At 40.7% G+C, this 16,218-nt stretch overlaps 1 protein-coding gene across 2 annotated transcripts in view; it reads left to right on the top strand.

Annotated features, from left to right (window-relative positions):
* Window positions 1-5,852: 5,852 nt before the first annotated feature.
* The window catches only part of SHPRH (SNF2 histone linker PHD RING helicase), a 56,421-nt gene continuing 46,055 nt past the window's right edge, over window positions 5,853-16,218 (top strand). Inside the window, exons 1-4 of one of the 2 annotated variants that reach the window (XM_016223948.2) lie at window positions 5,853-5,941; window positions 10,855-11,525; window positions 13,457-13,586; window positions 15,449-15,667. In XM_016223948.2, coding sequence (XP_016079434.2) covers window positions 10,887-11,525; window positions 13,457-13,586; window positions 15,449-15,667 — 988 coding nt within the window. In that variant the 5' untranslated portion in view covers window positions 5,853-5,941; window positions 10,855-10,886. Of the gene's footprint in view, window positions 5,942-9,977; window positions 11,526-13,456; window positions 13,587-15,448; window positions 15,668-16,218 lie in introns of those variants that run through there. The other variant, XM_016223947.2, reaches the window with a different exon arrangement.

The following is a 16,218-nucleotide window of genomic DNA, read 5'->3' as shown; positions in this document are numbered from 1 at the left end:
ATACTCATCTATTGATGGGCATTTAGGTGGTTTCCATATATTGGATCTTGTGCATAATGTTACAATGAAGATAAGGGTACAGATATGTTTTTAAAATACCTATACTGATTTCATTTCCTTTGGATATGCACCCTGAAATGAGATGGTTGATCATGCAGTAGTTCTATTTTTTATTTTTTGAGAAACTTCCAGACTGTTTTCTATAGTGGCTACTACACTAATTTACATTACCACCAGCCGTATACCAGGGTTCTACTTTCTCCACACCCTCACCAAAACTTGCTACCTTTGTCTTTTTTTGTGACACCTATTCTAACAGGTGTAAGGGAAAATATCTCATTGTGGATTCGATTTGCATTTCTCTGACGTTGAGTGATCAAGTTGAACACCTTTCCACATACCTGTAGGCCAATCGTATGAGCTCTTTTGAGAAAGATCTGCTCAGGTACTTAGCCCAGTTTTTAATCAGGTTATTTGGGGTTTTGTTTGTTTCCTCTTCAGCTGTTTGAGTTCCTCATGTATTTTGGATATTAATCCCTACAAGATACATGATTTGTAAATATTTTCTCCCATTCTGTAGGTTTCTTTTTCAATCTGTGGATTGTTTCCTTTGCTCTGCAGAAACATTTTAGTTTGATCTAACGCACTTAAGGCTATTTATTTTTTCTGTCTGGGTGATCTACCCACTAATGTAAGTGAAATATTAAAATCCCTTTCTAGAATTGTATTTCTGTTCATTTCTTCCTTTAGGTATGTTAATATTTTCTTTATATATTCAGGTGCTTCTATGTTGGGTGGATAATTATTTACAAATGTTATATCCCTTTGTTGGATTGGCCCCTTTATCATTATGTGATACCTTTTTTTGTGTCTCTTATTGGAGTCTTTGTTTTAAAGTCTATTTTGTGTGATATAAGTATAGCTACCTCTGCTTTCTTTTGATTTCTATTTTGGAAGAATATTTTTTTTCCATCCCTTCACTTTTAGTCTGTGTGTCTCCTTACATCTGAAGTGAGTTCCTTAGGCATCATACAAATGGGACTTGTGTTTTTATCCATTCAGCCACATTATGTCTTTTGATTGGAGAATTTAGTCCATTTACATTTAAAGTAATTTTTCATAAGTACATATTTATTTCCATTTTGTTAATTGTTTTATGGCTGTTTTTATTTCTTTTCCTTCACGTGCTCTCTTCCTTTGTGACTTGATGACTTTCTTTGGTGGTATGCTTAAATTCCTTTCTCTTTACCTTTGTAGATGTACTATTTGTTTTTGCTTTGTGGTTATCATCAGGCTTACATATAAGAATTAATATCTATAACAGTCTGTTTTAAGTTAATAACAATTTAAGTTTGATTGCATTGTAAAGTTCTACATTTTTACTCTCTCCCCACCACATTTTATGTTTTTAATGCCACATCTTACATCTTTTTGTCTTACATCTGTGACTCATCTTATAATTCTTTTGATGTTGTCTTTTGCAGAGCAGATTTCAACTTCAGTGAAGTCTAACTTACCAATTAAATAATTGGTAATTATTTCATGGATCACACCTTTGATGTTGTATATAAAAAGCCATCGCCATACCCAAGGTCACCTAGGTTTTCTCCTGTGTTATCTTGTAAAAATTTATAGTTTTTCATTTTACACTTAGGCCTGCAATCCATTTAATTTATGTGAGGTTAATTTTGTTATGTTTAAGGTATGGAATGGGTTTCCAAGATTGGAGTCCCAGTGTATAACACTGTTGCTATAGAAAATAATGGCTTGACTTATATGACCTTGCTTTTGAACCATTGATTTTTAATCAATTAGGTCATGGAGATCATCTGCTCAAGTGGTTTCAAAATATCTGTCTTTAAATTGAATTCACTAGAATTATCTCGGATGGTTAGATGGTTTGGTTTTGTTTTTAAAAATTAATTCTCACAGATCTAATAATCAACATGGGGATGTTATGGCCCATGAACATAATTGATCATTATATACAGTACTAAACTGTGCAGTATTTAAGGTATTTAAGTATTTAAGTTTATTTAAGGGCCCAAAGAGGAATTCAAAAGTTTAACAGTGTTTGAAGAAAGTGGAACTGAGATCTAATTTTGCCATTGTCCCCAAAATTGACCAAAACAATAGACCAATGCTAAAGTCTGAGCACAGAGCTGCCCTTCGAGTGAAGGGAGGCTTTAGGAAGGTTCTTTATTGTCTGGCAAGCATCATTTTATGCTAACACAAATATGACTAAGCTTCCTTCAGATTTAAGATTAATCCTGAAAGTGTGACATCACTATTTCTGTATGTTATATCGACACATCAGACCCTTAAAATATTTAAAAAATAGTTTGCTTGTATTTTTCTCAAAACTGCATAATAAGTATTACTTAAGTCAAAAGCATCAATAGACTCATTTACAGATTCCTTTTCCTTAAGACTGAGAGGTCATATTCACGAAAAGTTGGAAAATAATACTCCATTAGAAAAAGTGACATTTGGGAATAGAGGGAGGGGAGATACTGGGAAGGGGACCAATGACACAGATTACGCTATCTTCATCGATAAGCACTGAATATATCATACCTTTCCTTACCCAAAGACCCAGCTTCAGCCTCATCCTTGTTCTTACCTCATCTATAAGTGCTGCTTTATTAACACCCAAAACACACACTTAGGGAAAAATGGTGAACTCCCTCCTCCTAACGTCCTAAGTTCATGTTCAATGCAGCATTTTGGGTACAGATTACAAATTTTGCTTTACAAATTATGAGAGGCAGAAGGGACACATTGAGTCTTCCATTTGCAGGGTTAGCTCTCAGCAGGGGAGATAAAATGAACTTTGGATTTCGAAATAAATCCAACTTGAAAATCACCAAGGAAAAATTAAATTAAAAGGTAATAATTAAACCTATCCATAGGTAGCTTGAGGAAAAGCTGTGACATTCTAAACATAAAGATTTGTATTCAAGCCACACACCTCTTGGCCCCAACATATCGTGCTCATGCTACAGCAAAGCTTACCCAATCCCTTTGGCTTAGCACCACTCCCTTTAGCATAGCTGAACACATCTGCCAGCACCAAGTTTTGAAGACCATGTTTCTTCCTCCCGCTCTCTGTGAACACTACACACATTTTAACAACAATGGATTTGGACATTGTAATTCATTCTGGAATAGTTACTTTGACCCTCATACTTTCAATTTGTCAGGAGGAAGGAAAGCAGTCCCAAAACAGGTTGGAAGTGGAGGAAATGGCAACAAAGATTCATCTTTGGAAAGCTTCAATCATACTGGGTGGCCATCAACTTCACTTCCAGAAAGCAGGCAAACATAAGTAGGATATAGAATAAACTTCTCAAGCCATTTTGTTAATGATCTTTTTAAGGGAAAAATAGTGCTGGGCCTGATGATCCTTATTGTTAATATACATAGTCCTGAGTCATGAAATAATTACAAACTTTTGCCTTCATTTTTCCCATGCCAAGCTAGGAAGGTTGATGATATATTGTTTATTTTTATGTGAAAGAGAACATGACTTAGTAATAAGAGGCAATAGCCTAGACAGAGGAGTTAAGAGGAGCTAAACTGTGGCAAATTTCTCTGAGTCTCATATGCCTCTACTGTACAATGACACTTTTAAATATCTAATATTGTCATTTTAAGAATGATAAAACTTGCCCGGCCAGGCATGGCTCAGTGGTTGAGCGTCAACCTGGGATCCAGGCGATCAGGGTTCAATTCCTGGTCAGGGCACATGCCCGGGTTGTGGACTCGATCGATGACTCTCTCATCATTGATGTTTCTATCTCTCTCTCTCCCTCTCCTTTCCTCTCTCTGAAATCAATAAAGATATATTTTAAAAAAATGATAAAACTAAACATTAAGGGGGTTTGCAAAATATAAAGTTCTACTCATAAATCGTCATTTATACTGTTTCTCCCCATAAAGGGATTTAAATTCACCTTAACTCATCTACTCCCTATCAACCAGTCTTTCTCCTTGAGAACAATTTATAACATTCACTTCTAAAATAGATGACTTGAGTTAGGGCTATTGCTAGAATAAAGCTAAGTGTCCCCCCAAAAAACTGGATCTATAGCCTTGGCCTAGTGAGACCACACAAGGAAGCAAGTGGTCTGACTGCCATCAAATTTATAGTTTCAAGAAGCAGTTGGACTCTATGAATGCTGAGTAGTTCACTGATTGATCTATACCCAATAAGTTATTTCCAATTTGTAGAATGCTATTAGACCATTACCATCTAATAGGTAGATGAACTCAGTCACTGTTGTCATGGGTGAACAAATATTTCAGAGATGGGAACTTCCAGAGAACTGAGGTGCAAAAATGAACCATTTTTTCTCAAATTACCTCTGGTGATTCTAATACTGAAAAAACATTACTCCATAGAGAAATTTTCAAAGTATATATAGGGAGCTTTGCAAATACAGGATTGAACATACCACTGGTAATTCAAGAGCAAGAATTTTGTTTAATTGTAACCACTGAATGATACATCTCCAAACACAGCTGGATCTGTAGTTTAATATTTTGCACAAGATAGCAATTATGTCTATAGAGCTTAATTACACCAATCAAGGTGAGCAAAGAGGAAATGATGCTGTATTTATTTTAAAAATATTTCTGCCTGGCACCAGTCGGACTCAGTGCAACTATGAGTTTAAATCTCTGCTCCAATGGTGAGACATGACCTAAAACTATCAAAGACAACCTTTTACAGCACAGTATACATTTAAATACCAAGTTTCAAATGACACTTCCAAAAGAAAGGGTCCATTATGTCTTGTACTTAGTAAAACGATAGGTTCTCCAATGCAGAGGGACTCTGCCTGCCCACTGCTCCAGCATTCGCACTGCTTTTTCAACCTGTCTCCTGAAGCCTGGGGTAAGGTAACTGATTTGCATAGAATTTACAGGGTTTAGTTTATGTAAGTGGCCTCTTTCAGACTATCTAGAGGTCTGTGATGAAGTTCTGTACAAAGTAGAACCAACTCTGGGCTGTGTCTGCAAGTCAAATGACGCTCCCTCTAGGCAAGAACTTACTTCTGTGCTTCTGGGACCACACCTGCTGAGACACCCCTCCAAGCACAACGCTGAGTCCTTACCGGGCACTCATTAGCCACTGAGGGCCCGCTGGCTCCTGGGGGTTACTTTACAGGCTCGTGGCGCTGCAGCCTCTCAGGGGTATCCAACGTACACTAAGCGGCAGTCTACCTCCGGGACAGGCTGCCTCTAAATGAAGCAGCACAAATGACAAGACAGTCGAAGGCCACCTTCAGCACAGAACAGGTACTTTTTCTCTCAACTTAAAAATATTTACTCACATTTCCCTGGAAAGTCTTTTAAAGTAACTTTTTGCAGGAGGATAAGCTTCATCAGTACCTAATGAGAGCCTGCTTCCTAGAAGCAATTAAAAAAAGGTGCATTTGCACAATTCGTATTTGCCTTTCTGCGAAAGCCGCGAAAGACCGCCGCCAGCCGCTTCAAAGGGAGCCCCGCCCCTTCGGCTGGGAGCCCCGCCTACAATTATATTTGCATAGAGCCCGCCTCCTCCCTAGAGGTTCCAGCCAATCTTGCGACCTCTCGTGAGGTGGGCAGAGCTATCGCGAGATTCCAACTGTATCCCATCTGAGATGCAGCTGTACGGACTTGCGTAGAAGCGGCTCCTGAAGCCGCGGCCGGAGGAAGGGGGCGGGGCAGCTCGACGTGCGCGCGCGCCTTGACCCCACGCTCGGGCGCGCGCCCGGCAGCCGGGAACCGTGGTTTCCGCCTCCCCCGGGGACCCCGACGCAGACCAGGGTAAAGCGCGCGCCCACCGCAGGCGGATGTTGGGTGGGTGGCGACTGCGTGCCCCGGCCCTGCGGGGACCTTAGAGGGCCCTGGTGCAGAGAGGCTAAGAGGAGGCGTGGAGAACCCGCCTAGGCAGGTAGGCGCTCAGGTGATGGGGGTCAGGGGTCAGAGGTCAGGAACTTTGGACCGCGACGGAGGCCCCCAAGGAGGGAGGACTCGGTTGTTCTGGAGCCCGGGAAGCTGAAGGGCTAAGGGGGCCGCAGCGCGAGTCGCCCCGACCTTCCGCAGCCCGGCCGTGCGGGCCTCGGGCCGCCGCGGCGTCCCCGGGACCGGGCGGGGCGTGCGAGGGGCCCGTGCTGGTCGCCGGGGCCTGGGCCTGCGGGGTCCAGTGGGAGCGTCCGAGCGGCTGCCGTCGCCTCCCGGGCCCCGGGGTGGCGGCTTTGCTCCAACTGCCTCCGGGCCCTTGGGCGCCGGCGGCGTGGGCGCCGCGGCCGCTGCGGGCCCCCGGCGCGGGGCGCGGGCGCCGCCGGGGCTCGGGGCGCGAGGCTGCCGTGCGGGCGCCGCGGGGCCGGGCTTCCACGCCGGCCGCAGAGTTCGCCGTCGCCGCTGGGGCCGGGTTGGTTACGTTCGCGGCCGACGCCACCCCACCCTCGGGCGCGTTCCGCCTTTGGACCCCGCGGGAGTTGCCGGGTTTCTGCACCGAGACGTGTGCCCGGCGGCCGCGGGTCGCCGTCGGGTGCGCGGTGTCCTCGGTAGCGACCCGGAGCCCGTGCCTTTCTTCCAGGGACGCGACCTCCGGGCCCGAGGTAGAAACCCTACATGTTTGGTGCTTCCCCAACTTGGGTTTAAATTAACTGGAGGCTCTCACCGAACAAAGTAAAATCATTTTTCAGTCTTTACAGCTAGTTTTAATTTTTCTGTTGAGTAATGGCAAGAATGATGAGATGCCCATGGATAGAAATGACCTGTGATCTCTGTACTCACACCAAAAAGACCGGCTGGCCTGTGGTCAGCCAGGGGGCTGCGGACACAGCGGGGGGGGGGGGACCCTGATGGCACAGCCTGTGCTTCCCAGGGTCTGCCCGACCAGGTAGCCAATGAGCCGGCAGTTGAGAATAAAATACTTTTGAAAGATGCTATTCCATATAGCATCTTTTTGTTCAGCCCGAAAGAACTGTACTTACAGAATTATTTTTAAAAACTCTTTTATAAAGCGTTCAGGCTAGAAGGATTTGAGGGAAGCAGAACCCGCTGGTGAAAAAGCTGCTCATGGAGGTATGTTTCAAGTTTATGTGACTAACGCATGTTACAGGGTTCAGCAGATGAAAATACTCTCATCCTGCTGAAGTCATCACAACGGAAAAAGACTGCGCTGATACTAGATTGTTGAGAGCTTCTCAGCCATTAGTAGTGATTGGGCTTTGCTTATATAGGGCTCACCCTTGGACCTGTCCATGTAGCAAATACATACTTCTGTGCCCTTAATAGCCTAAACCCAGGTCTGCCATCAATGTGTCGTAATTCAGGATTTGTGTCTTTTAATGAGGAGATCATCATTTGGGGTGGGAGGATCTGATTTTAAGTTTAATTGATATTCATTTGTTTTATTGTCTTATTAACTTAAGATTTTACACTTTTCTAGCAATCTTTGTTTATTGTTAAAGATGCGGGTCAGTCAGTTTTGTATGTCTCATTCTGGGCCAGAAATAATAAGGAAGTTTCACATTCCCTATAGTCTTCTAGAATGTGGTTAAGAGATGTGAGTCCAAAAAGAAATGTGAGCAATGTACTAGCAGATCTTTAAAAAAGGGGAGGGGATTCATGAGTTAGAGATCTTTGTTTCACCTTCTTTTGTATATCATTTCCATCCTGGCACTGGCTTGGTACTGGAGGTACAATGCTGAATAGGATACTGTTGCTGCCCAGTTTTCAAGGTGTTCATAGCGAAACTGTTGGGAACACTGTAGCAGTTGGGATCGAGGAGGAGAGGCTCTTAGCTCAGCAGGCCTGGTCATGGAGGGTTTTGAGGGGAAGATTGGGACAGTGACAGTCAGAAAAGTATGAAAGAGTGTTTCAAGCAAAAGGAATTTGCATTTAAATGCAGGGCAGTAAAATTTCAGTCCATATAGAAAACTGCATATAATCATGTTTTACACAAACACTGATATTTAAGGGGAGGAAGATGGAGTAGAACCATCCCAAGTGGAATTCCTGTGGCATGGAGAAAGCCAGGAGAAGGATTTGGTATATGGTTAGAGATACACCAACCAGAATGTGACTTACCAGCTGCCCATTAACATTATGGTTATAAGTAGCTTATTATCATTCCTGGATAGAGATCCCTTAGGAAAAGAATCAACCAAAACAAGATATTTTTATTTAATTTATTTTATTTTATTTTATTATTTTATTTTATTTTATTTATTTTATTTTTATTTTATTTTATTTATTTTATTTTATTTATTTTATTTTATTTATTTTATTTTTATTTTATTTTATTATTTTATTTTATTTTATTTTATTTTATTATGTAGTTAAAAATGTATGCTCAGTTTCTGGGGTAGTACCTGGGGAGGGGGGGCATTAGGATTTTTTAAAGTTTCCACAGGTGATTCTAATGTGCAGTCAAGTTTGAGACTCTTTGATCTATGATGATGATTGTAAATATAATAAAGTCCTATATATGTAGATTGCTTCATCTGTGTCCTGGGTGAAAGTTTGTCTTTGTTGATTTATTTTCCTGTTGAAGATCCCTTAATGTTTGATTGTTGATTGTGAGCTCATCTTTGCAGTTCAGATTCCTATTTCACTTTCATTGTTTCGGCTTGTACAGTTTGCTTAAGGGGAGGGTCAGCAGCAGCTGCTGGGACTAGTTTTCTATTCTGTTCAGTGATAATGGGGGAAACCTCTATGGGCAGAGTCCATTGTCATAAGCTTTTTCTTTTGTACTTGGTGACAATGGATATCTTTCTAGTGTGCGCATTGTTCTCCCAGAAATTAGATTCCTCCGCCACGGCTGTCTTGCCTTTGTGAGAGAGAGGGAAGGTAAGAACCTGCCAGTTCCCACTCTATTGCTCCATTATTGCCCGTGTTTGTAGCCCTGGACCCACTTTGGGTTCTACTACCAGCTCTGCCACCACTGTGCATGGAAGCCCTGTTGGTGCTAATTCACACGACCACTTAGCTTTTCAGTCTGATTGCCTGTGCATTGTTCTTAGGAATTCCTCAAAGTTTCTGGTGCAGTGAGATTTTCCCTGATGGTTTGTTGTTGTTGTTGCTGTTGTCGTAGTTTTAAACAGGACTATGTATTTCTTAATTGTTTCTTTAAAACATTTTTCTTATTCTCTCCTAGATTTGGAGCAGGGTAGTTAGGGATGGGGGCTTAGGGGGTAGAGGGGTGTAGACTGCTCTATGTGCTCAGATTGAAGAAACCAGAACACAGTTTATTGTCTGTACCAAATTAAAGACCATGATTTGATTTATGTATCTTTTATGTCCTCTCCTAAAATATAGCACGGTGTTACGTACATAATGGGGACTCAGCAAGTATCTGATTAGGTTTTATTCAGAAATGGAATTAATTGTTGAAATTATTTCTTAAACTGCACTTGAAACCAATTTTTAATTGTTTATACACCTTTTTTTTTTTTTCCAGCTACATGGTTGGAATAGGTTGAAATAGGCACCAACCATCGCTATGACTTTATGACTTAATCTCTGCGAGTTATTCAGTGTTTCATGTAGGAATAGGCTATTATTTTGGGAAAAGTGTCCTTTGAGGCCTACCTCATGTAGACTGCTTTCAGACCAGTTTCCCCCTTTGAAATAGCAAAGCTCTCTTTTCCTTTTTTCCATACATTTTATTTTTGGAAACCAGTGAGTTTAGTTTATTTTTTTTGTTTCATTCTTTATTTTTTAATTGAATTTATTGGGGTGACATTGGTTAATAAAATTACATAGGTTTCAGGTGGACAGTTCTATAATACATCATCAGGATATTGTATTGTGTGTTCACCACCCAAGTCAAGTCTCCTTCCATCACCATTTATCCCTCTTTACCCTCTGCTACCTCCCCCAGCCCCCCTTCCCTCTGGCGATCACCGTACTGTTGTCTGTGTCCATGAGTCTTTCTTTTTTCTTCTTTGCTTAATTTCTTCACCCTTCTCACCCTGTCCCCTGTCCCCTCCCCTCTGACAGCTGTCAGTCTGTTCTCTGCATCCATGAGCCTGTCACCACTTTGTTTGTTTTGTTCATTAGATTTCACATATAAGTGAAATTATATGGTACTTATTTTTCTGGCTTATTTCATTTAGCATAATACTCTCCAGGTCCATCCATGCTGTTGCAAAAGATAAGGTTCCCTTTTTTGCGGCTGAGTAGTAGTTCGTTGTGTAAATGCACCGCAGCTGTTTCATCCACTCACTGCGTGCAGTTCAGGCACCCGTACATTTTTTGTTCTCTTGTTTTATCTGCTCCATTTCCCCTGGTTGCCATCATCCCCTTATTCCTTGCCCAGCTATCCCTTTTAACCTTTTTATCTGCTAATCCACAAAAGAAATGTATTTCTATATTTTTATCTTCCTCTTTTGAAAGATATATTTTTGGGGATTTTTTAAGGTATGTAAGGATCAACTGAAGTTTTGTTAACCATTTGGGTTTATAAAACAAATTTGAAATTCTGTAGTGATGATAATTTACATGTTACTAAAATTCTTCCAAGTATTTCCAGGATATTCGAGAGATTTACTTTACTGTCATGCTGCTCATTAAATGTATTTTTAGAATTTATCTTATTTTATACAACATATCATTATTAAATTTATCCATTAATGACCAGTAAGACCATCAGAACTTGTGTGCTACATGAATTATGGTCAGCGTGTTCCTTAGCTATGTTTGACTTATTAAAAATATTATCCATTGCTTTTCATATCTCCAAAGATTTCACATTATGCATATGCACTACTAATTTATGCCAAATTTCTCATGGGGAGCACTTCAACACTAACATTATCTCCTGGAATGCCTACTGTTGCATTTGTCTTCTAGAGTTCACATTTACCAACCAAGAAAACGTGAAAATGAGCAGCCGACGGAAACGGGCTCCCCCAGTGAGAGTGGACGAAGAAAGGCAGCAGCAGCTTCGTTGGAACATGCATGAGGACAGAAGGAATGAGCCTCTCACCCTAACTGATGACGAGCAGCCCCACCCAGCTTCAGATTCCTCTTCTGCTCAGTGCATCATCCTAGACGACAGCCTGAAGGAAGAAGTGTGTCACAGAGATAAAAAGAGGTGCTCAGAGACAGTGAGCGTCCCGAAGTCGGCCAGTAGAGAAGACACTGGTGACACCTTTTTCCCTTTGTCTGTAAAGCTGAATATTGTGATTTCTCCCTCTCACTTTGACAATTCTTGGAAAGCACTTCTAGGAGAATTCACTCTTCAGCTTCTTCCTGAACAGAGTGTAATTGAAAATTTTTCTGAAAGGAGTTTTACACTGATGAGTTCAGAGTCGAGCAGTCAGTTCCTGATCTGTGCTTGTTCAGAATGCATAGACACAGAGAGACAGAAAAAAGGGCTCAGCGAGCCAGCCGGTGTTTGTGACAAGGGTGCGCGAGTGGAATCGTCCTTCAGTGGGGAGATGTTAGAGGATTTGGGATGGCTGCAAAAGAAGAGAAGAATAAAGCTTTACCACAGACCAGAAGGGAATCACGTTATTAAGGTACTCGGTTTCTGTGGGGTCTTTAAGGTTCTTCTGCATGGGCAGTCCTCTTCGAAGTTCCCTTAGAAGGAAGGTTTGAAAAGCCCGCAGTAAACCTCTCATCAAGTTTCAAAGTAAACTTTATTTCGGGCTTTCAATAGCCATAAAATATATGTACCTATATTATAGCTAATTATTTTCAGGTTGAACTTTTTCAAGGAGATCTTCTCGAGTCCTCCTCCCCAGCTCTACTCTTTGTGACTCGTTCTGCTCTTCATTTCCCTTCCTCTTCCAGTAGCAGTCCTTGGGCCATTTCCCTGCTCGCCTTTTCAACTCTTTCATCTGCTTTGTCTCCAAAATAGTATAATGTGAAGTGCAAGTGGAGTTCTGTTCCTTACTGCCTCAGAATTAAGTCTAATCTGGGTATAAGTCTTCCCTTCGGTACACCTTTGTCTGCTTCTCCAGCCCCACCTTTTACCACTCTGGCTTTTTGTTTTGCCCCAGAAATTCCAAATTGATTTGTTTCCTGTATATTTCCTGTCATCTTTTTGCATCTTTGCTTTTGCTTTCACAGCTCCCTCTGCCTGGGCTGTCCCCTTCCCCTTCCCTGATAACGCCTGGTCATTCTTTAATATTCAGCTCAGAGCTTACTTCATCTAGGGAGAGCTTTTCTCAAACTCCATGGATGGTGCTAACGTGCCCTTCCCCGTCAGACCTGATGCATATGCTTAATTTTGCTTGGTCGCTTGTAGTGTACTTACATTTTAGATCTTTATCCCTCCCTAGACTGTGAAGTCTTTTATCTTCACAGCCTGGTAAAGTTCCTGATACTGAAGAGATTTTCAGTAAATGAATGAATAAATTTATTATTCACAGGAGTTGGTTCTGCTACTCACTAGCCAAGGTGTGTGAATGTTTAAATGCTTTGCCACCCATTCCTTTGTAATGCTGGGTCGGAGTCTTGCTCTTTAGAGAAAGAAAATGAGAATCTCAGTGATAAGGGAATCAGGTCAGGGTAATAGAGGGAAATGAAGGAAACTGCACTTACCTTTAGGAAGCTTTTAAATTGTATCATCTGGGCTGTCTCATACAGGCTTCTCTCCATTTTCCAATGACAACATTTAGGTCAAAACAAATAAATTATTTTTTTGTTTATTTAGCTCCTAAATACCAGTGCCATTATTCCAATTCAGGTATTTAGACTAAAACTTTATCCTGCATTTCTTCACAGAATCAAGATATAAAACATGAATCAAGTTCAGTTTTTTTATACACTTAAATGTTTAATCTAGTAACAGGGATTCCCAAGTCTAACTCCTGGCATGTGCATCAGCATCTTCTGGGAGAATCTGCATTCTTAGCCAACTTCACTGATTATTCTGATGCTCGTCAAGTTTGGAAATCATTGACTTGGTGGGTAGAATTGGTGTTCTTGTTACATCTTCCCAAGTTTGGTTCCAGTTAGGGGAAGTATTTTTTTCTAGCAACTTGAATGGTGCATCGCACATAGTAGGCACTGCATTTGTGGAATGAATTTGTTATTGAAAGTGAAAATACATGAGGGAGATTTGGTATGTATATATTTGGTGTTTGTGGGACAAATAGTGTGAATATTTTTTTAAATGGTGATGGTAAAAAAATTTTTTTTTTTAATTTTCTCATAAAGAGTGGCATAGGCCCAGCCGGGCATGGCTCAGCAGTTGAGCGTCAGCCTAGAATCTAGGCAGTCGGGGTTCGATTCCCGGTCAGGGCACATGCCTGGGTTGTGGGCTCGATTCCCAGTCAGGGGCATGCAGGAGGCAGCCAGCCAATCAGTGACTCTCATCATTGATGTTTCTCTCTCTCTCCCTTTTCTTTCTTCTCTCTGAAATCAATAAAGATATATATATTTTTAAAAATTAAAAAAAATGGCATACTACAATTAAAAATATTTCTATGTTGGTTCTTTCTAGGTTGGAATTTATCTTTTGGAAGATGGCCTCGCGAAACTAGACTTTTTGAGCGATGCAAATTCAAGAATGAAAAAGTTCAATCAACTCATGAAGAGAGTGATGGAAAAGTTATACAATTTTATTATTCCAGGTAATTTTTAAAGTAAACTTAAAAATTGCTGTTACTTAAAGAGTTTTGGGTTTCCCCTCAACTCTTATATATATAGCAACCAGAAAAACAGCTAATAAAACCATAATAAAAATTAAATAAACTCCCTAAAAATCTCTGTATGACAAAATTACACTTTTTTGAAATGCCCCCACTAATATGATTTGTGTGCTTATTTGCTTAACACTGTGCTCAGCTTATATATATATAGTCAAGAAGTGTTTGTGGAGCCAGTAGGTAGCCTCTCAGATCCAAACTGACTGGAGCATGTGCAGTATTCCTGTGCTTTTATTCTGTTGTGGCCAGAGATCTTTGGCTGCCCTTTATTCCACCTCTCCTTTGCAGCCTGACAAATAATCTCAAGAGCCTGCTTCCCAAAAGACCAGTTAATTTTGCTACTATTTCTTGGCAAAACGCATCCTTGGTCAGGACTGCAGCTTCAGAGTTGCCTGCCACTGGTTCCAAGGGAGAGTGTAGGTGGCTTGGTGCAGCCCATCAACACTGCTGGAAAATGGCTCAAGTTCTCCAAGCCCTGCTTATGGTGGCTCAGCATTATTTCAGGTGCAAATTTTCGTACTGAAATATTTGGAAAATAAGTGTCTAGCTTGATGGTTGGGTTGTTTCTGCAGCTCGTTCTTTGTAAAGCTTCATAATACTAGTAAATCATTTTGCATGTTAAAGACTTAAAAGGAAGATGAGTCTCTGGTTTCAGAATTGAAAGGAATACTTTTAAATGCTTTTAAATGCATCTAGAGTTTTAGAAGTCAGGGTAAGAAGTTCATTATTCTGCCTTTTAAAAATAATGCAGTATGAACTTTTCGAAGGAAAACTGCAGTGGATTTCAAGGGAAAACTTCAGTTTAGTTATCAATACTAGATTATGCAACTATAGTAACAATTTGAAATAACCAAGCATATAACTAAACATTAATTGTAAAGTTTTAAAAATCTTACATGGCATATTTTTCATTGAGAAAAGTAAATTATGTGTTTTGTGGTACACTCTTCATTGTAGAGCATATGGGGTGTGTCCTATAAAAGTTTATAGGCGTTTTGAAACAGTTTGGAAATAAATCATTAGCTAAAGGTGATTCGTTAATTTGTTCAAGATTTTGAATTTTTTTTTATGTTGTAGTAGGCACAAATTTTCCACATGGCATTTGTGCCCCCAAAATGAATCTGATTCTTACAAATGTGTATTATTGGTTTACACATTTACCTCCTAATTGCCTACAGGTGCTATCAAGTGCCCTTTTTTTAGCATAAGATTTACAGTGGGAACCCTTGCCGTATAGACATAGAGAAATTATGTTTGCATATGGATATTTTTTATATGAAGATATAAAAGTGAAATAATCATCCTTTTTTAAACTGTAAAAGATATTTACATTCAGTTCCTCAAATATTTATTAAACATCTACAGTGGCAAAGCATGTGCCAGCTCTAAGGAGCTATAAAAACAAAAGACAGCCTTTGCCCTCAAAGAGCATTACAGTTCAGTATAGAAGGGACAGGTACACGTAGATGATTGCACTACCAGGCAGAATGGCACAATGCATTGCTATATCCAGGGTATAAGGGTATTGCGTGAACACAGGGCAGAGCATTCATTCTAACCACGGGGGAAAAACATGCCGTGGAAAAAGTAGCACTGAACTGTCTTGAAGGATGGGTAGATTTTTGATCTATGAAGTATTAAGGGAATTAAGGGTAGGGCCTTCCAGTCACCAAGCACGCTGATTAAGCCCCAAGAGTAGAGAGCGTGTGGTCTGTTTTGAAGTGAGCACTGCTCGTAGTCATAACGTACGTTGGTGGTTTTGAGTACCCTTGTTGTTGGACGTGCAGATGTGTTGGAAGAGGAGGAGGAAGATTCAGAGAGTGAGCCAGAGGGACAGGACGTCGATGAGCTCTATCACTTTGTGAAGCACGTGCATCAGCAGGAAACACAGCCCGTTGAAGTGGATGTCCAGCATCCTGCGCTGACTCCTGTGCTGAGACCCTACCAGAGGGAGGCTGTCAATTGGATGCTACAACAGGAGCATTTCAGAAGTGCTCCCGCTAGCGGCAAGTATAAGACGCGTCCAGAAAGGCAAATGGATAAGAGGGATTATATGAGATCATTAAACAAATCATCGAAAAGATAGGATAGACTGGATGTGACTATGAACAAAGTGATTTTCTAAGAAATCCCTCAAAATTGAAGTCTAGAGAAATTCATTTGCGAGTTTTTTTATCCTTAAAAGTTTGATATGGTTTCTCTAGCCAAAATAAAGGCCCCCTTGATTGGAATTTTTTGAAACCCAGCAATTTTTCACATGCCTTTCCAGCTAAGAATTGCCTTTGGAATCTGATCAAGTGGGAATCTTGCTAATTATCTGCAAGAGGCTTCAAAATTGATGCGGAATGGTAGTGACAGAAAGCTAATTGACAACAGTGGGACACTTATGTGTGACTAATCTAATTTTCCTAGGTGTGCATTTATTTTCTTTACTCCACAAAGTAAATAAAATGCCACCTACTGGCTGTTTTCATAAAAGTGGTAGGCTTAAAGGAGTCATTTATGGCACTTCTTTTTTCTTTTTTTTAAATCCTCAGCCAAGGATATACTTACATTG

Source organism: Miniopterus natalensis, chromosome 5, assembly GCF_054644295.1.
Source record: "Miniopterus natalensis isolate mMinNat1 chromosome 5, mMinNat1.hap1, whole genome shotgun sequence".
NCBI classification, from domain to species: Eukaryota; Metazoa; Chordata; class Mammalia; order Chiroptera; family Miniopteridae; genus Miniopterus; species Miniopterus natalensis.
Note: the sequence above shows the minus strand (reverse complement) of the source record. Positions and strands in the feature narration are given on the sequence as shown.